This window comes from Chiloscyllium punctatum, chromosome 41 (assembly GCF_047496795.1).
Source record: "Chiloscyllium punctatum isolate Juve2018m chromosome 41, sChiPun1.3, whole genome shotgun sequence".
Lineage (NCBI taxonomy): Eukaryota > Metazoa > Chordata > Chondrichthyes > Orectolobiformes > Hemiscylliidae > Chiloscyllium > Chiloscyllium punctatum.
In genome coordinates this window covers 11,297,926-11,319,857 of record NC_092779.1, presented here as the reverse complement: position 1 = coordinate 11,319,857, position 21,932 = coordinate 11,297,926, and the positions used below count along the sequence as shown (strand labels likewise).

The 21,932-nt window shown below is 44.5% G+C and overlaps 1 protein-coding gene across 2 annotated transcripts in view; it reads left to right on the top strand.

The window, feature by feature from the left end:
- The window catches only part of cpne4b (copine IVb), a 374,751-nt gene that overhangs the window by 316,092 nt on the left and 36,727 nt on the right, over positions 1-21,932 (top strand). For both annotated transcript variants that reach the window (XM_072560364.1, XM_072560365.1), the window contains exons 8-12: positions 1,150-1,248; positions 1,376-1,462; positions 2,987-3,046; positions 17,428-17,561; positions 18,197-18,251. In XM_072560364.1, coding sequence (XP_072416465.1) covers positions 1,150-1,248; positions 1,376-1,462; positions 2,987-3,046; positions 17,428-17,561; positions 18,197-18,251 — 435 coding nt within the window. The remainder of the gene's footprint in view (positions 1-1,149; positions 1,249-1,375; positions 1,463-2,986; positions 3,047-17,427; positions 17,562-18,196; positions 18,252-21,932) is intronic.

The following is a 21,932-nucleotide window of genomic DNA, read 5'->3' as shown; positions in this document are numbered from 1 at the left end:
TTTGATGTGCACTTCTACTGCCAGTTCCACTTAGCCACATGTTAAAGGTATCTGGATGGGTATGTGAACAGAAAGGGTTTAATGGGATATGGGTCAAGTGCTTGTAAATGGGACGAGATTGGGTTAGGATATCTGGTTGGCATGATTGAGTTGTACCGAAGGGCCTGTTTCTGTGCTGTACATCTCCATGACTCTATAATCAAGAATCTTCTGTCGAGAACTTCTTAAAGTCACTCAATGATTTGGCTTCCACAGCCCTCTGTGAAAATGAGTTCCACAGAGTCACCACCCAATGGCTGAAGAAGTTCTTCCTCATCTCAGTTCGGAAGGGTCCTCTCTTCACTCTGAGGCTGTGCCCTTGGATCGTAGTCTCACCTGCTCGTGAAAATATCTCCACATCCACTCCAACCGGCCCTCTCAATATCCTGTAAGTCTCAAACAGGATATCCCTTCCTTATCCTTCTACATTCTATCCAGTACAGACCCAGAGTCCTCAATGCTCCTCATATAACAAGTCCTTCATCCCCAAGATTATTCTGTAACCCTCCTCTGGACACCAACACCAGCACAACCTTCCTTAGATACAGGACCCGAAACTCTGTCCCCTTAGAGTTTAGAAGAATGAGGTGATCTTCTTGAAACAAAAAGATCCTGACAGGCTGGATTCTGAAAAGTTGTTTCCCTTGTGGGAGAGGCTGGGACTCAGAGACTTTGTTTAAAGGGCTTCAAATTTAAGCAGGAGATGAGGAGAAATTTGCTTCTCAGAGTGGGTCATGAGGTTTTGGAGCTCTCTTCCCCAGAGAATGGGGGAGGCTGGGCCATGGACTATTTCTAAGGTGGAGATAGATAGATTTGTGACCAACAAAAGACTCGATTGAGGGTGGGCGGAGATCAGCCCATGATCAGAACAGTCGTATTAAATGGTAGTGCAGGCTTAAAAAGGATGATGGCCTGTTCTTGCTCCTAATTTGTAGGTTTGTCTGTACAACTTGGTGTCTTGTCAGTGTGAAATTAATTTTCAGCTTCATTTTCTGATGTGTGCAGATGAGCTGCAAGCAAATGAGCTGTATATTGCGTTGAGGCATTGGCTGTCCCCGAATGTACGTGAACATACTGTGGATGCTGAGTTGTTGTATTCTTGCCTTTCAGTTGATAGTCTGGGATTGGGACTCCAATGGCAAACACGACTTTATTGGAGAATTTACATCGACCTTTGTAGAAATGCGTGGGGCGATGGATGGCAGACAGGTAAGGAGAGCACTTTCTCCAGTTCAACGTTCATCATTCCATAGAAATGCACTAACTCTGTTAGCTCCATACTGCTGAAAGACCCAATAAGCTCTGTTGTCCCCGTCTTTGCTTTATCTCCTTGCAGGTTCAGTGGGAATGCATCAACCACAAATACAAAGTCAAGAAGAAAAACTATAAGAACTCTGGCATCGTCATTCTCAACCACTGCAAAGTGAGCCTCCCCTACTTTCGCTTCTGACTGCCTGGAGATATGAAAACCTAAAGCGTTATAAACCCTGATGATAGAGGACCCAGCTCAGCGGATTGTGTCAGGCTGTCTCTCACTGCCCCCACAAATGGTTGGAGAGACTTGATCTGTAGAGCTCACAGTCACACTGCGGGGAGTTGGTGTTTGGGTCTGAGTGGAGCAGAAATCTCTTCATGCACAGGGTTGTGAATGTTTGGAATTCCTTACCTGTGGGTGCTCAGCTGTTGTACTCAACAATGAGAATTTTAGACACTAAGCGAATCGAGGGTTATATAATGTAAGTGAAGTTGAAGCTGAAGGAGAAGCAGTATTGAAGGACTGAATAGTCTACTCTTTCTCCTATTTCTTATGACCCTTGAATATTGAGATGTGCTTTTTCAATATTCTGTCTAACAATGGGTCTCCTTCTATTCCTTACTCCTGCCCCTGTCATCTGCCCAACCCCCGAGTTCCCTCCCTGTCCATGAGGTAGCTCTGTTGTTGGCAGTTTGCTCCTTGTGTATTGGGATATTGTAGAGCTTGGGTCTTGGCGCCTGCTTTGACTAAACCCCACCTAGCTCCTGCCAACAAAGTAAACCTCAGAGGGGGGGACAGGGATTCACAATCGAGATGTGCAATTTCTCCACAAGGCTAAAGGAACTGTGCTGATCTCTCTGTCACTGGCTTTCAGACATAGCGAATGGACAAACGCCATTTTTCAATTAGCGTTAGCTGCTGTGAACTCCCACACAGCAACACAAGGCAATTAGGGATCAACCATTCTGCCCCCTCAGTCCCCTCCGCCATTTGTTAAGATTGTGGTTGATCTGAATGTGGCCTCAACTCCACATCCCAATCTCCCCCTGACCCTTGGCTCTCTTGCTTCTCCCTCTTGGCCGTAAATATTCAATTACTCATCTTTCACTGCTCTCTGAGCGAGAGAATTCCACAAACGCGGGACCCTCAGAGAGGAAACATTTTCCCTCAGCTCTGTCTGAAATGGGAGACCTCTTATTTTCAGATTGTTTTGCTTCGTTCCAGGCGCCCTCAGAAGAGGAAACACCTTCCTGGTGTCAAAGGCCCCTCTGGATCTTTCGTATTTTAACAGGATCTCATTCCTTCAAAGTCCAATGGGTATTGACCCACCCTGCTTAATGTTCCCTCATAGGGAGGCCATTCAGCCCCTCCAACCTGTTCTGCCATCCATCTAGATCACATCTGATTTCTGACTCAATTCTATTTCGCACCTTACCCGCATGATCCTCGTTACCTTTACTCAATCTGAGTCCTAGAAGTGCTGCATGATAACACCTTGTGGCAGGGTATTCTAGGTTTCTGCTCCAATAAGACTTGGTGGTGGTCACGGGTTTGGAAGGTGCAGTCTGAGGAGCCTTTGGTTTCCCACACACCTTCAAGTATTTTAACATGGTAGTGGTTATCATTGACAGCATCTGAGTGAAGGCTCTGATTCTGCTGCTGAAAATAATCGCCGTTCTTCCTGACCTGCAGATCCACAAGATGCACTCGTTCCTGGATTACATCATGGGCGGGTGTCAGATTCAGTTTACAGTAAGTGACTCTTTGTTACAGGTTTTAATCCGATTGTAAATCCAGCTCTGTGCCCTTGCTGCTGTCACTGTCGAGCTGGTTGTTAATGGCTTTGAGTATTGGAGCTGTTGGTGTTGAGGTTGTGCAAGACCAACAGTCAAGTGGTCCTCCCCTGTCGCTGATGTAGACTGTTCCACTTGCTGAGGCTGCAAACTCACACCGTGAATAAACCGCTTAGCAAAGGCCACGAGGGTCTTGACTATAGAGGGCTGCAACAACTGGGGAGCTCCAAGTGGGAAGCCCAGAGCAGGAGTCCCTCAGAGACAGCTGACTGATGAGGGCAGGGAAAAATTGACACAGTCTACTCCTAAAGACAGGTAGGAGGCTGGAAGAACACAGCAAGCCAGGCAGCATCAGGAGGTGGAGAGGTCAACGTTTCGGGTGTAAGCCTTCTTCAGGAACCTGGTCACACCGGGAACATTGACTTCTGCACCTCCTGATGCTGCCTGGCTTGCTGTGCTCTTCCAGCCTCCTGCTTGTCTACCTTGGATTCCAGCATCGGCAGTTTTTTTTTGTCTCTAACTGCTTACTTGTATAACCTTTTCTTTTCAAATCTAGCCCACACTGAAACACCTCTCCGCTCAGAGACCCAAGTGTTACTGACAGGTTTGGGGGCGGGGGGGTGGTGGGGGGTGTCAGGGGAGCAGGCGTGTGCTGCTGTTCAGGCCCCCCCCGAGCAGGAAAGAACACTGAAAGAAACAAAACTCCAATGGAACTACAGTCGGGATGCTGTGTGGCCATTCAGTGCTCCATTCTAGCCCAGGTTGCTGCTGTCTCACTGAACCCACACACTACCACTTCCAGAAACTACTCCCACCCTCTGGCTCCACCACTGTCATTTCTGCACACCAGCTACAGTGTCCTCTGAAGGTCCAGTCTTCTCAATCTCATAGAATCATACAAAGCTGATGAGACCTATACCTTACCCTCAACCTAATTCCATTTCCCAGCCCTTAATCCATAGCCTTGAATGTTCTGATGTGACTAGTGCTCATCCAGGTGCTTTCTAAAAGTTATGAGGCACCTTCGCCTTCACCACTCTCCCAGGCAGAGTATTCCAAACTGTCACCACCCTCTGGGCAAGAAGCTTTTCCCCACATCCCCCATAAACCTCCTGCCCCTCACCTTGAGCCCATGTCCCCTCGTAACTCACCTTTTAACTAAAATGGACAGCTGCTCCTTATCCACTTTGTCCATGCCCCTCACAATCTTGTACATCTCAATCGGATCACTCCTCGGTCTTCTCTGCTCCAAGGAAAACAGCCCAATCCTATGCAACCTTTCCTCAGGACCGTCCCCAGGCAGCATCCTGGTGAATGCCCTATGCACCCCCTCCTGTGGTATTCCATCCTTCCTGGAATGTGGTGACTGGAACTGCACACCATGTGGTCTCACCAAAGTTCTATACAGCTCTGACGTGACTTCCCTGCTTTTGTAATCTGTGTCACAATTGATAAAGTTAGAGTCACGCAACACCAGGTTATAGGCCAACAGGTTTATTTGGAAGCATTACCTGATGAAGGAGCAGCGCTCTGAAAGCTAGTGCTTCCAAATAAACCTGTTGGACTATAACCAGGTGTTGTGTGATTTTTAACTTTGTCCACCCCCATGGACTGGCACCTCCACATCATGGTTTGATAAAGGCAAGTGTCCCAAATGCCTTTTTCACCATCCTACAAGCATGCCTTTTTGCATTCAGAGATCTGTGTACAAACATGCCAAGGTCCCTTTGTTCCGCAGAACTTCCTAGTGTCATGCCTTTCATTGAATACTTTCTTGTCAAATAACTCCTTCCAAAGTGTATCACCTCACACCTTTCAGGGTTGAGTTCTTGCCTGGATGACTATCCTGTTTACACATTCTTGTAGGCCAAGACACAACCTCATTGTTAACCAGCTAACCAGTCTTTGTGCCTTCCACTAACTTACAACCCAACCTCTGCCTACCAACATACTCATCTAGGTCATTTATATAATGAACGAATAACAGGGGAGCCAACACAGATTGCTGTGGCATAGCACTGAACACTGGCTTCCAGTCACTGAAGCAACTTTCTGTCATCATTCTCTGTATCGTACAACTGAGCTAATTTTGAATCCATTCTATCCAATTACCCCATATCCCATGTGCATGTTGCCTTCTTGATAAGTCTGCTATGTGGAACCTAGTCAAAGGTTTTACTGAAAAGTCTCTCTCCTTGCCTGAATTGGGATGACTCTCTGGTTAAACCCACCACCCTTCGACGCTCTAGGATGAGAGTTCAGACCTTGTGGTCCTCTGGGACAATGCTGACTTCTCCATACTTTTGGAAGTGGTAGCCTCTCTCCCCTGAGCCAGTGACCTGGGACCCTCCCTCGGTTTGAGAGTGGAGTTAGGGGTGGTGATGCACATGGATCAAACTGCCTTAACCCACTCACTGGTGATCGTGTAAACCATTGTCTTGAAATCTCCTGGTTTGTGTTGGGCACTGAGAGATCGGTGCCTGTACCAGTGCTGGCCATTCTGGTAGCTCCTAATCTGCTCTGCCTGTAAGATTGCAATCATCAAAATCTTGCAGTGAATCCCATTCCACTGTACTCGCCACCCCACACTGGGTCCCAGAGGATCAACACCTTAATTTTAACTTTCTCATCCACATCTTCAAATTCCTCCATTCCTCCCCACACCAATCCCCCATCTCCACCATCTCCACCAACTCCACCACCTTCCAAGGTGTTTGTCCTCCTCTTATTCTGGCCTCTTGTACATCAACTGATTTCTGCCCTCTCACAGCTGGGGACCGTACCTTCAACTGTCTAGAGTTTAAGATCTGGAATTCCCTCTTTAAACCTCTCCACCTGCACTATCCCACTTCCCTCCTTCAAAACCTACCTGACTGCCCAAGCTGTCAGTTACGTGCACCATCCTCACTGTATGTAGTTCAGTGTCCGATTCTCCGTTCCAATTGTAACGCTCCAAACATTTTGGGACTTTGTACAATGTTAAAGGTACAGTCCATGTACCTCACATTAGCAACCCAATTAACATGGTCTACCACTGAAACCCTCCTGTCCCTCCAAATGTCACCACATTTCATCAAATTAAATCCGCATTCCTTGTTTCCTATAACTTGAGAATGGGAGCACAGAGTGGAGAGAACAAAGACAAGGAATGAGTGCTGACCTGGGAATCTGGTAAGTTTTTTTCTCTTGAGTTCTAAATTAGCTTAGACAGTCACATTTCTGATCAGAAACCTAATAACTGCAAAACTAGTTCAACAGAAACTGTCTTCTAGTTTCAGACGTTTCAGTCAGTTGAAAATGGTTACTTGAGGAGGTGTTTATTGATGCAGCAGAAAGCTGAGTGAGCATTTACAACTTGGGTGTTAGTCACCAATACTCTATAAAAGCAGGCAGGTTTTGTGACGGTGTAGAGTGGGTACAGTGAGGACTGAGTGTACAAAGTTAAAAATCACACAACACCAGGTTGTCCACCTGATGAAGGAGCGCCGCTCCGAAAGCTAGTGTGCTTCCAATTAGACCTGTTGGACTATAACCTGGTGTAGTGTGATTTTTTTTTAACTTTGTACACCCCAGTTCAACACCAGCATCTCCAAATCAGGACTGAGTGTGACTGTGAATTTGTTATCCCATTTTTTAAGCTTCCAGTAGCTGGTGAATATCCAAAGCCATCAAATAAGGGAGCAGGCAGGTGATTTATTGTTAAGTTTTAAGATTTCACCCTCTAACTGGAGATAGTAAATGAAACCAGTAGCTGGGAGGTATAAATATTGCATTAAATAACATTGTGCATCAGATAACAGTTGAGTATATTTTGAAATGTGAAATATTTAGTAAAGCACCATAAAGATGCTAAGGAAGGTGATGTGTTGCAGCCGCAGTATGTTAGCACTGGTGGACTCTGTATCATTCACAGCAATCACATTAAGTCATATAGCATGAAAACAGACACTTCGGTCCAACTAGTCCATGCTGAACATAATCCCAAACTAAACTAGTCCCATCTGCCTGATCCTGGCCCATATCCCTCCAAACCTTTCCTATTCGTGTGCTTGACCAAATGTCTTTTAAATGTTGTAATTGTATCCATATTCACCACTTCCTCAGGAAGTTTGGTCCATACCTGAACCACCCTCTGTATAAAAATGTTTGCTCCTCAGGTCTTTTTAAAAAACTCTCTCCTCTCACCTTAAAAATGTGCCTGGTAGTCTTGAAATCCCCCATTCTAGTCAAACGACAATTACTATTAACTCTATCCAGACCTCTCATTAACTTATCAGTTTCTTTAAGGTCTCCTCTCAACCTCCAACACTCCAGTGAAAAAAGTCCCAGCCAATCCAGCCTTCCTTTATGACTCAAATCTTCCGTTCCTGGTAAATCTGTTCTGAACCCTCTCCTTTTGAGGAACTTCCACTCAGGGTCTTTAGTTCCTGGTTTGGATATGGTATTGCCTCAGGGATGAGGAAATTTATTGTCAATATTGGTGTTTTAAAAATCATTTGGGGCTAAAAGGCTCAAAGAAAGTGGGTGGAAAACCAGAAGCATCTGTTGGATTGGGTGACTTAGCCATGATCACAATGAATAGCAGAGCCAACTCGAAGGGCTGAATGGCCTATTCTTCACCTATTTCCTATGTTTCTATGTTTCTTCGAAGCAGAGACAGGAATGGTTATGATTGCTAATGAGGGAGTAGAAATATTGAACAAATATTTTGTGTATGTCTTTAAAGTAGAAGACATAAGTTGCATATCAAAACGTAGATGGTAACCTGGATAGCAGTGAGGAAATTAGGATCATTGATATAGAAAAGGGAAAAGTGTCGAAGAAACTCAAGTGACTTAAATCCAATCCAGGATGTATTTAATGAGTGTACTGATGGCTGAGGCCAGTAATGATTGCCCGTCCTTAATTGCCCTTGGGAAGGTGGTGATGAGCTGCCTTCCTGAACTGTTGCAGCCCTTTGGATGAAGGGGAACCAACAGATGTTGATTTTGACACAATGCCTGAGAAGGAACAAGTCGGGATGCTGTGAGGTTTGGAAGGGATCTTGCAAGTGGATAACCTGTGTCCTAGCTTTCTAAGACAGTGGATCCACCAGCTGTTATTCTCCACTGACTGTACACTGTAGCTGTACAAAACTCTAGTGCGGCCACACTTGGAATATTGTGTACAGTTCTGGTCGCCACATTATAAGATGGATGTGGAAGCTTTGGAAAGGGTGCAGAGGAGATTTACTAGGATGTTGCCTGGCATGAAGGGAAGATCTTATGAGGAAAGGCTGAGGGACTTGAGGCTATTTTCGTTGGAGAGAAGAAGGTTGAGAGGTGACTTAATAGAGACATACAAGATAATCAGAGGGTTAGATAGGGTGGACAGGGAGAGCCTTTTTCCAAGAATGGTGACGGCGAGCACGAGGGGGCATAGCTTTAAATTGAGGGGTGATAGATATAGGACAGATGTCAGAGGTAGTTTCTTTACTCTGAGAGTAGTAAGGGTATGGAATGCTTTGCCTGCAACGGTAGTAGATTCGCCAACTTTAAGTACATTTAAGTTGTCATTGGACAAGCATATGGACGTACATGGAATAGTGTAGGTTAGATGGGCTTCAGATTGGTATGACAGGTCGGCACAACATCGAGGGCCAAAGGGCCTGTACTGCGCTGTAATGTTCTATATTCTATGACTGCTCTGGAAAGTCCCAGCAGGTTGGAAGTTCATAAATGTAGCACGATGCTTCAAGAAAGCCAAGACAGAGAACTGCAAGCCAGTTAACCTTGCAGTTAATTGATATTAACCTAATATCAATTTATAACCTTCTGGGTTCAATATTGAATTCAGCGCCTTCAACTTATGAACCCATTCCTTCCCTTTCTTTTAACTTTACTTGTTCCATTCTCTGTCTCCCTCTCTACACCCCCCAACCCCAGCAGGACTGACTGTCCTTTCCAGTCTGGCAGTTAGACACACCATTGTTCTGCCATTCTCACATTTTGATCTCTTAATCTGAACTTTCCACATCCTTTCTCTCCCAGCACTCCGGCCCCCTTCCCACACTATTGCATAAATACTGCCCCCTCCACACTTCATGTCAACTCTGATGAAGAGTAATCTAGAATCGAAACACGACCTTGCCGTCTCTCCCCAGATGCTGCCTGACCCGTTGTGATCTCAAGCATTTTGTTTTCAGTTCAAATTCCAGCATCTGCAATAATTTGCTCCTAACCTAATGTCTGTCATTGGACAAGTGCTGAAATCTGTTCTTAAGAAAATCTTAACAGCTCACTTAGGAAAGCACAGCATAGTGAGACTAAGTGAACATGGTTTTACGTAAGTGACAATTGGTTTGAAGTTTTATATTGAAGTTTTGTGGATATAACTTATAGGGTAGATAAAGGGGGACCAGTATATGTCGTATATTTCGATTTCAGAAGGGCGTTTACTCAGGCACCAAGAGATTAATATGCAGGAAAATGGCTTGTGGAGGTTGAAGGGGAAATATTAACATGGTTGGGTCAATGCACAGACATCAGACAGCAGGGATAAATGGGACCTTTTCAAGTTGGCAGACGATGAAGAGTTGGAATTCTGCAATTCTGTTGGGGCTTCTGCTAATTGCATACGAAAGATGATACAAAGAAACAGAGACAATACATGATTGTTTGGTGATGAGACAAAGGTAATTCAGAATGTAAGCTGTGAGGAGGATACAAAAAGTTTGCAAAGAGATCTCCCGCATGTATATAGAAGAGGCATGTCCTCACTTAAAGTTATATTTGCTTTCCTGAAAATTGCAAATTTGAGTGAAAAAGATTTTCCCATAAAACCAAAGTAAAAGCTGTGGCTCAGCTCGATAGGAACTTTTACCCTATTAAAAAATACATTAAGTGCCATATTCTGCAAATTGAGATGCTTTATGTTGTTAAATTCTTATATTGGTATATAATAAACCTCTTCCAATACATACCTGTTGAAATATACAGTAAACAAATATGTTACCTGACTACTTACCTCCCACTCATAGGATGAAAGGAACAGGAGGAGACCATTCTGTTTCCATGCTGTAGGGAATCTGATCAAATCTAGTCTCACTGACGACAGTCCATTCCATGTCAGTAAACTTTCTCTGAACAGCCTCCAATGCAATAATGTCCTTTCTGAGATAAGGACATCAATAATGTATTCTGTACTCATGATGTGACCTCACTAAAGCTCTGCACAGCTACAGCATAACCTCTCCACTTCTCTACTCATCACCCCTCCCAATAAATGGTAACATTCCATTAACGCACATTATCCATTAACGCACCTACTTATTTGCAGTACCCATCAAGATTTATTTGTATTTCTACAGGAAAGCTTCCTCATCAGTATGTTCCACCTTGGGGATGACACAGAGCTGGTGGCTGGATGCCTACTGCCCTGCCCAGTCTTACCAATGGTGCCACAAAGTGGGAAGGTTGGCAGTGACCAGGATGGTTAGAGGGATGGATCTATGGCAAGCAGGAGGTTCAGTGATCTGGGTCAGCAGATGAGGTATTTGGAGACATGGGCAGGTATATGGATTTAAGTCACAGATCAGTCATAGACTCATTGAATGGTGGACCAGGCTTATTTTCTCTTAGGGTTGTGAGGTTTTGGAAATCTGCTCGTCAAAAAGCGATGGAAGAAGAGTAATTGAATATTTCAAAGTCAGGGATAGATAGATTCTTCATAAACAAAGGAGTGAAAGGCTACTGGGTGTAGGTGGGATCGTGAAATAATCAGCCACACTGTAATAGAATGGAGGAGATGCAAGGGACCGAATGGCCTTATGCTAATTTGTCTGCTAGTATGAGAAACAATAACTGTTTGCCTCTACTGCTCAGATTAATATGTTTATCATTAAAATGCAGAAATGATCAGAGATTCTGCACAAATCCAACATTCAGATCTTGCCCAGTGTTTATTATGTTGCATTATTATGTAGGCACAGATCTGTAATTAAATTTGCTTCTATCATTCAGACTTGCTAAATTGGATTACAAATTAATAAACAGACGCACAGGGAAACGTCACTGTTTGTCTACTAATTTTATTAAGCATTGCATCTGCCTTGATTTATCTCTTACTTGTATCACTTTTGCTTCCTCTCTTTACACTTTGTTCATTCTCCAATGACTTTGGTGCAGACACAGTGAGGTTGCCTGATATTTGGGAGAAAGGGAAGTGTGATGTCGGTTTAACTAACAATTGCGGCAGTGCTGTGGTTGTTAACTGAATTTAACACTCTCTGCGCTCTCCCTGAGGATCTCCACCTGAGCATCGTGGAGACTCTTAATAGGTTTGGAGGGAGATGCTGCAGCCTCTCAGGCTGACTTACCTGAAAGGGAGGCACGCATTGACAGGGCTAAATACCAGGTGAGCCATCTGCTGTTATAAATGTGTAGTGCAACAGGACACAGACTTGAAATGAACCAGACAGGAAATGAAAGTGTTCGGAGTTGTGTCTGGCTGTTGCTCTGTCTTCACTGGTCCTCAGACAAGGAGAAAATGAACACTGCAGATGCTGGAGATCAGAATGGAAAAGTGTGGCATTGGAAAAGCACAGCAGGTCAGGCAGCATCCGAGGAGCAGGAGAATCGACATTCCTGATGAAGGGCTTATGCCTGAAATGTCGACTCTCCTGCTTCTCAGATGTTGCCTGACCTGCTGGGCTTTTCCAACATCACCCTTCTTGACTTTGTCCTCGGACAAGACCTTTTACCTTTAGGAAACAAGTGAAGCCTTAGAGAGGGTGCAGAAAAGGATTCATGACAAGGTTTCCAGAGGTGAGGGATTTAGTGAGGAAAGCTGGGGGGAGTTTGAGCTGTTTTCTTTTGAAGAAGAGAAGATGTGACAGGTGGTTTGCTACAGGTGTTCCAAATCATAAAGAAAAACAGAAATTGCTGGAAAAGCTCAGCAGGTCTGGCAGCATCTGTGGAGATTTCTGATTTGCAACATCTGCAGTTCTTTATTTTGTCTTCAAATCCGTGATGAGTTTGAACAGAATGAATCGGAAAACTTTGTTCTCATCGGTGGAGATGCGTGGTTGATGTAAAAGACCAAAGGACCTATGTTGGCGTGAGGAAAGGTGTTTCATGCAGCGAGTGTCTCAGATTTCCAGCACCTGCTGTACTTTGCGTTTGTTAGAGTGACTAGGATCTGGAATAGACTGCCAGAGGATGTGATGGAAGCAGATTCAATTACTGTTTTCACAGGAGCATTGGATCATTTTCCTGAGAGAAAACGTTAAATGGACGAATGTGAGGTGATGCATTTCAAAACATTAAGTTCAGGTGGAAGTTATACAGTGAATGGCAGAACCCTCAGGAGTATTGATAAGCAGAGGGATCTGGGTGTGCAGGTCCACAGATCATTGAAGGTGGCAGCGCAGGAGTAAAAAAGGCCTATGGCATGCTTGCCTTCATTGGAAGGGGCATTGAGTACAAGGATAGGCAAGTTATGCTGCAATTTTATAGAACTTTAGTCAGGCCACACTCGGAATATTGCGTTCAGTTCTGGACGCCACACTACCAAAAGGATGAAGAGGGTACAGAAAATGTTTACCAGGATGTTGCTTGATATGGGGGATTTTAACTATAAGGAATGGTTGGATAGACTGGGTTTGTTTTCACTAGAATACAGGAGGTTGAGGGGCATCTTGATAGAAGTTTATAAGACTGTGAATGGCATGGATAGAGTGGAAAGTATGAGGTTTTTTTTTCTCAGGGTGGAGGTGTCAATTACTGAGGGACACAGGTTCAAGGTGTGAGGGGGAAGATTAAAAGAGAAGTGTGAGGCACATTTTTCACACAAAGGGTGGGGAGTGCCTGGAACACGCTGCCGAGGTGGTGGAAGCAGACACAATAACAGCATTCAAGAGACACCTGGATTCATACATGAATAGGAAGGGAATAGAAGGACATGGATCCTGTAAGTGAAGACAGTTTTAGTATGGAAGGGCAAAATGTGTCAGCGCAGGCTTGGAGGGCTGAAGGGCCTTTTCTTGTGCTGTCTTATTCTGTGTTTAAAAACCACTCGGAAAGGGCAAAGCAGTGGAACTAGTGAAGCTGCTGTTGTAGAGAGCGAGTACAGAAACAACAGGATGAATGTCCTCCTCTGCTCTGCAACCTTTCTGCAATTAAAACCTTGCTGTTCATGGCGCTCATGTGCTCTTCTGTAAATAAACATATACATGTACACAAATGCAGATAAGTAAGCATGTGCACATGTACCAAGACACACGTGTACACACTATCCAACAGGACATTGTAATCATTGTTACCTCTACACTGAAAAATCTAAAAGGAAATTATTCAGAGAGCATGTCTGTTGGAATTCTAAGTGCCTCTAGTGTAAAATTTGACTTCAATTTAAACCAGGGAACTCAAATCAAAGGGAAGATATTTGTACTGAATTGTTCCACCGGTCTCACTTTTATAACATGAGGCTAATAGATATTTGTTCGTGATTTTGAATACTCACTTCCTACAGCATTTCCTACCTTTTAAGCTGTTGTTGACACACATGGCCGGGGGGGGGTGGTGGTGGTGGTGGTGGTGGGGGGCAGAGATTCTGCTTCAGAATGCATTCTTTGAGGACAATATATTTCTCCATGACGGGGTGTGGGTATTGCTGGCAAGGTCAGTGTTTATCATTCTTCCCTGGAGCAGTTGGCTTGGCTATTTCAGTTGGGCATTAAGAATTGACCGCCTGTCGGATGGACTAGGTAAAGATAGTAGATATCCTCCCCTGCACAGTGTTACTGAATCAGACAGATTTTCACAAGATTCCATTGGCTTCAGATCATTACAAATGAGATGAACATTTTATTCCGGATGAATCAATTAATTTTGATTCTCCCAACATCCAATTGCAAGATTTGAAATTATACCCTTGGAACTTCAGCTTGTCAGGATTACTAACCCACTGACATTAGCATCCCTTATTAGCAATGGCAATAACACAAGTCCTTGAGCATATCAAGACCAAGGTTTCCCCTGTTAGATGAATCCATAGAATCCCTACAGTATGGAAACAGGCCCTTTGGCCCAACAAGGTAAAAACAATGACTGCAGATGCTGGAAACCAGATTCTGGATTAGTGGTGCTGGAAGAGCACAGCAGTTCAGGCAGCATCCGAGGAGCAGGAAAATCGACGTTTCAGGCAAAAGCCCTTCATCAGGAATACAGGTGGAGAGCCTGAAGGGTGGAGAGATAAATGAGAGGAGGGTGGGGGTGGGGAGAAAGTAGAAAAGAATACAATAGGTGAGTGGGGGAGGGGATGAAGGTGATAGGTGAGAGGAGGGTGGAGTGGATCAGTGGAAAAGAAGATAGGCAGGTAGGACAGGTCATGGGGACAGTGCTGAGCTGGAAGGCTGGAACTGGGGTGAGATGGGGGAAGGGGAAATGGGGAAACTGTTGAGGTCCACATTGATGCCCTGGGGTTGAAGTGTTCCGAGGCGGAAGATGAGGCGTTCTTCCTCCAGGCGTCAGGTAGTGAGGGAGCGGCAGTGGAGGACGTCCAGGACCTCCATGTCCTTGGCAGAGTGGGAGGGGGAGTTGAAATGTTGGGCCACGGGGCGGTTTGGTTGATTGGTGCGGGTGTCCCAGAGATGTTCCCTAAAGCGCTCTGCTAGGAGGCGTCCAGTCTCCCCAATGTAGAGGAGACCGCATCGGGAGCAATGGATACAATAAATGATATTGGTGGATGAGCAGGTAAAACTTTGATGGATGTGGAAGGCTCCTTTAGGGCCTTGGATGGAGGTGAGGGAGGAGGTGTGGGCGCAGGTTTTGCAATTCCTGCGGTGGCAGGGGAAGGTGCCAGGATGGGAGGGTGTGTTGTTGGGGGGCGTGGACCTGACCAAGTAGTCACGGAGGGAACAGTATTTGCGGAAGGCAGAAAGGGGTGGGGAAGGAAATATATCCCTAGTGGTGGGGTCAGTTTGGAGGTGGCGGAAATGTCGGCAGATGATTTGGTTTAGTGCGAAGGTTGGTAGGGTAGAAGGTGAGAACCAAGGGGGTTGTGTCCTTGTTACGGTTGGAGGGCTAGGGTCTGAAGGCAGAGGTGAGGGATGTGGACGAGATGCATTGGAGGGCATCTTTAACCACGTGAGGAGGGAAATTGTGCTCTCTAAAGAAGGAGGCCATCTGGTGTGTTCTGTGGTGGAACTGGTCCTCCTGGGAACAAATATGGCGGAGGCAGAGGAATTGGGAATACGGGATGGCATTTTTGCAGGAGGTAGGGTGGGAAGAGGTGTACAAGCCCACACCGACCCTCCAAAAAGTAACCCACCCAGACCCATTCCCCTACATTTACCCCTGAGCACATGACTAATGTCCCTAACCCCCACATCCCTGGACACTATGGGCAATTTAGCATGGCCAATCCACCCTAACCTGTACAGCTTTTGATTGTGGGAGGAAACTGAAGCACCCTGAGGAAACCCACGCAGACACAGGGAGAATGTGCAAACTCCACACAGGCAGTCATCCGAAATGTTGTGGCATCTGAAGGAATATCTGCACAAGCATTGCAGTGCCTTCATGGGCAATGTGTGATCCCTCAGGCCAACAGGAAATTCCATCAAGACAACAGCTGAAAGAAATCTGACCTAACAAATCCAACTTTTGTTGTTTGGTTTCACACCCACCTCAAAGGTTTGGGTTCATTCGGCCTGGCTGAGGAGAATAACCTTTGATTCCCTGTCGGATTCATAATCAGGAAGGGATTCAAGGTTTACAGGGAATGTGGAGTTGAGGATGATCAGATCAGCTATGATCTCATTGAATGGCATAGCAGACTCAATGGGTTGAATTACCTACTTCTGATTCTACCTCTTGTAATTTTAAACTGAAGATCAAGAAGTTTCTTCAAGCTTGGTCTTCTTTTGAACTCTTGTATATTGCATATTCATGCTAACGACCCCTACACCTGAGTTATAACTACCACTATACCTGATTTGTAACACCATTATACCTGAGTAATAATGACTACTATACCTGAGTTATAACTGCTAATATACCTGATTTATAACTACCACTATACCTGAGTAATAACTACCACTATACCTGAGTAATAACTACCACTATACCTGAGTTATAACTACCCTACACCTGAGTTATAACTGCCACTATACCTGAGTTATAACTACCCTATACCTGAGTTGTAACTACCACTATACCTGATTTGTAACACCATTATACCTGAGTAATAACTACCACTATACCTGAGTTATAACTGCTACTATACCTGATTTATAACTACCACTATACCTGAGTAATAACTACCACTATACCTGAGTTATAACTGCTACTATACCTGAGTTACAACTACCACTATACCTGAGTTATAACTACCACTATACCTGATTTATACCTACCACTATACCTGGGTTATACTAGACTCTAGGCTTGCTGTTGCATTATTGAAGAACTATTCTTTTCACGTGCTGCTCTCTAATAATTCTCCATGAATATCCAAGTAACTGTGCGTATTCATACCCGGTGGGTAACAGCTCTCTGACATTATCACCAGGATGCTACAGGGACCAAAAGCCCTTACACAATAGTCTATGCTGGTGTACACACACACACACCACATTGGTGGGAGGAATGTGGATTGTGAGGAATAGCAAAATAGTAGTAATGGACGGGGAATCTAGAAGCCAAGGTTAATGCTTGGGGAGCATGGGTTCAAATCCCATCCATGGTAACTGGTGAAATGTGAACTTGGTTCATAAACCAGGATGTTTTAAATGAAATACAAATCTTTGTGATAGTCGTCATGACAACTACCAAGGAATTTGGTTCCAAACCCATTTGGTTCACTCTTGTCGCCATGTTCTTGACTCATAACTGTCCTCAGAGATGGCAGAGTAAGCTGTACTGTTCAATGGCAGTTCGCTTTGAGCATCAATACTGGCCTTGACAGTGGTGTCCATTTCCTCGAAAGGATTAAAGAGAAACAACATCAGTTTCCCATCATTGTCTCGGTATGTCCTTTTATTCCTAATTCCTTTTTGAGCTTCCCTAAAATGTATCTGGATCCATTGGACCACTCTGTGCGGTCATGAGTCTTATTTTGGGGGAAAAGGCAGGAAAGTGGATGTGAGGACTGTCGGATCAGCCGTAAACAGCAGAGCAGGCTCAATGGGCCGAACGGCCTACTTCTGCCGACATTGCGTATTGTCCCAGTTGAATCGCTCATTCCTACCACAATCTCGGGAAAAAAAGTTGCTCCTGACTTCCTCAGTTGGGGTGTATCCGAGTCACGTCTAAGAGGATAGTTACGGCCGTGTGTGGGTATATGCGTTTGTTTCCCCAGGTCGCTATAGATTTCACAGCCTCGAATGGGGATCCAAGGAATAGCTGCTCCCTCCACTACATCCACCCGTACCAGCCTAACGAATACCTGAAAGCTCTGGTGGCTGTGGGTGAGATCTGCCAAGACTATGACAGGTAAGGTCAGCTCTGTGGCATTGTCATTGCTAAGCTGGTCAATGTCAATTGAAAGCCAGCCACTCTGATGTTGCATACAGTGTTCACAGCCCAATCGTAGCTAAGGGGCATTACGCTGGAAGCAGACTCACTTTTTAAGAGGACCCTATCTTTGATTGGTAAAGTCGAAGTTTCTTCATTTGCAGAAGAGGCTGTTTCAGGGAGAAAGCAAACCTGGGCTTTGGAATGGCACTTTAGCCTTTTACAAAATTTGCACAAGGCTGCCTCCGTTGGGGTTGGACTGGGCTGGACTAAGTTATGTTGTGTGATTTTTGGTGCTGTCAGAGGAGCCTCAGTGAATTGCAGCTTATAGATGCTGCACTTTACTTAACAAGTGGATTTTCTTTTGATACTGAAGTGAAGAATGATGCTCTTGATTGATTCCCAATCATTGCTTTTAGTAACCATTCTAGCTTGGGACATGAATGCTCCATTAAAGTCTACTTAATGCCAGGAAGCAAGAGGGTTTCCTGGCATAGTGGCTTTCTATTCTTTCACTGTTCCCCTAAATAAAGTAATTTAATGTGTTCAAATATCCCTCGCCGCGAGTGTTCACTGGTACTGCAATGATTAACATTGTTTTTATCTCATTCCAGTGACAAGATGTTCCCAGCCTTTGGATTTGGAGCAAGAATACCACCAGATTCTAAAGTGAGCACCATTGGAAATTAATACAACATAGAACTGTACAGCATGGGAACAGGCCATTCGGTCCACAATGTTGCACTGAACATGACTCCAATTTAAACTAATCCCTCCTGCCTGTCCTGGGTCCATATCGATCCTTTCCTTGCATATCCATATGCTTATCTAAAAGTCCCTTAAATGCCTCTATCATATCTATCTCCACCACTACCCCTGGCTCACACCACTCTCTGTGTAAAAAACTTGTCCCTCATATCTCCTTTGAACATTCCCCCCTCTCACCTTAGATGCACGCCCCCCCCCCCTACTTTTAGATATTTAAACTCTGGAAAAAAGATTCTGACCATCAACCCTATGTATGCATCTCATCATTTTAGACTTCTGTCAGGTCTCCCCTCAGCCTCTGCCACTCCAGAGAAAAGATACTTTGTTTTTCTAGCCTCTCCTTATAGCTCATACCCTCTAATCCAGGCAGCATCCTGGTAAACCTCTTTGACACCCTCTCCAAAGCCTTCACTTCCTTCCTGTAATGTGGCGACCAGAACTGAACACAATATTCTTAACATTTGAGCTCGCAAAGTGTATCACCTTACATTTACACGGGTTAGACTCCTTCTTCCATTTCTTTCCTTCATAAAACATCCCACTGTTGCAGGATGATGTAAAAAGGCCTCCTCTTAACATTTTTATATTGGGCCTTTGCCCTGTTATATGGGACAAAACCCTTCAGTTAGTTAAAACGTTTCAAGAAGAGTTTGTTACAACGGTTATAAATAATGCATAGAAATTTGCTGAATTTCTTCACTTCACGTCATCACTTTTTAGAGGATCGAATAAGACAGGAGCTGGTATAGGCCATTCGGCCCATCAAACCTCTAAGACTGTACTTTAAGCATGTCTGGCAGCAGCAATGGGGGAGAAAGAAAAACAGTTAATGATTCAGGACGGTGCCCTTCAGTACTGGGAAAAGTTCAAAATGTTAATGGGTTTTGAGCAAGTGAATTAGGGGAAGATAAACCCAAGGGAAGGCCGTGACAGAATGGAGGGAAAGAATGACTTAATAACAAAAGTTTTCGAGATCCAAGGTCAAAGCTTTTAATTAAAATTTAAAAGCCCCCTATCCCTTGAGGGATCATGTTCCATTTCTCCACAGTGGCGTCTGTCCTGAATCTCCCTAAAGCTTCTGCTTGTTCCCCTTTCTGGGAATTATTTCAAGCATTTCTCAGTCTTTGAGCACAGACATTCTTCCAGATGGAAGCAAAATGAAACCAGAAAGTGCCTGAGAGGCTGAATGGGCCTGGCAGCATCTGTGGAAAGAGAAACAGAGTTACCGTTTCAAATTCAAGTTCTCCTTTGGAGCTGAAGGGTGCTGGTAAATGAGTGATTTTTTTTGTGCTGTTGACAAAGGGGGAGGAGGTGCAGCTGGTGAGGGTGCTTAAAGCCAAAGACAAAGAGAATGTTAATGGTCATAGAGGAGTGATAAGAGAGCGGAATAGGTGTTAATGGTAGGTACAAATTATAGAAATAGGTAATCTCTGCTGAGAGCAAACCTATGAAAACTAGACACTGGCTGGGCTGGGCTGGGGTGTAATCAAAACGAAGGAGAGTGTTCGTGGCCTGATGTTTCAAATGTCTAAATTTGTAAGTTATTCCCAGAGGTCTTTGTTTTCCAAAGCATATCTGAATGATAAATTTACATTTACAATGTCTGCTAGCCAATCCAAACCTTCTACCGTTTGTGGTTGCAGACTCTTGCTCGCCATAAGAACATAAGACCATAAGATACAGCAACAGAATTAGGCCATTCGGCCCATTAAGTCTCCTCTGCTGTTCGATCATGACTGATAATTTCTTCAACCCCAATCTCCTGCCTTCTCCCAGTAAGTCTTGTTCCACTTACCAATCAAGAACCTATCTTCCTCTGTCATAAATACACTCACTGACTCAGCTTTAACAGCCCTCTGTGGCAATGAGTTTCACAGATTCACCAGCTTCTCACTGATCTCAGGTCTAAAAGGTTGTACCTTCACTCTGAGGCTGTGCCTCGGGTCCTAGTCTCTCCTCCTATTCGAAACATCTTCTCCACATCCACACTATCCAGCCCACTGAGTATTCTGTAAGTTTTAATCACATTCCCTCTCGCCCTTCTAAACTCCATTGAGTACAGACCACTTCTTCCCTCGTGGGAGAGGCTGGGACTCAGAGACTTTGCTTAAAGGGCTTCAGGGCTTCAAATTTAAGTGGGAGTTGAGGAGAAATTTGCTTCTCAGAGTGGGTCATGAGGTTTTGGAACTCTCTTCCTCAGAGAATGGGGGAGGCTGGGCCATGGACTATTTCTAAGGTGGAGATAGATAGATTTGTGACCAGCTTATCTAGTCTCTCCTCATAACTGAGACTTTTCAACCCAGTAATCATCCTGGTGAATCTCCTCTGCATCCTGTCCTGTGCAATCACAACCTTCCGATAGTGTAGTGATCAGACTGCACACAGTACTCCAGCTGTGGCCTAACCAATATTTTATAAAGTTATAGCTAGAATTATAACAAGGCTTCCGTGCTCCTATATTCTACATGTTGTCTAATGAAGCATCCCATTTCTCTTCGTCACTACCCGGTCCACCTGCACTGACACCTACAGGGGTTTATGGACTTGTACACCAAGGTCCCTGTGTTCCTCAGTACACCTTAGGGGTCTACCATCCATTGTATCCTTCCATCACCAGACCTCCCAAAATGCATCACCTTTCACTTATCGGGGTTCAATTCAGTCTACCATTGCCCTGCCCAATTCACTCTGCTCAATATCAAAGACCAACCACTGATCTTTCGCAGTTAAATGCTTTTGTGATTCATTCGATGCATTCCCTAATTTCTGTAGTTGATCACAGATAGTGGGTTCACCATTTAGAATTTTTCTTTACAACAGGAATATACTTATTCTGAGTATTCTGAAATATTCAATTAAAATTCCCCCGGGGCTCTGGTCACCTAACCTCTAGTCCAGTATGCCAGTTCACTTCAGTGAGCTCAACTTTCAAGCCCATATGCCTGTCCATATTTAAGTGTGAATTACTAGTCTTAGACCCAATCTTCTCCCTTTCAAATTGAATGTAGAATTCACTCACATTGTGGTCATAGCTACCCAGTGGTGCCTTAACTCTGAGAATATGAATCACTTCTTTCTCATTAAACAACACCCAGGATGATAACATCTATTCTCTCATTGGTTTCAAAACATACTACTCAAAGAAACAAACTTAAAAGTAGTTGATGAACTCCTCATCCAAGCTACACTAACGCCAATCCTTTGGAGAACCCAGCATGGTGGCTCAGTGTTAGCACTGCTGCCTCACAGTGCCAGGGCCCTGGGTTCAATTCCACCCTCAAGTGACTGTTTATGTAGAGTTTGCACATTCCTCTGGGTGCTCCAGTTTCCTCCCATTGTCCATAGTGTCCAGGGATGTGTAGGCAAGGTGGATTGGTCATGGGAAATATGGGGATACGGTAGAGGGGTGTGTCTGGGTAGGATGCTCTTCAGAGGTCAGTGTGGGCTGAATATTCTGTTTCCACACCACAGGGATTCCATGATTTTAGACCCATATCCTTGTCAGGATCTTCAGTATGAAGCCAGACGGAGACTTATCTCTTTGTCAGCCAAGAATCATGACCATACAGGAATGAGGAAAGT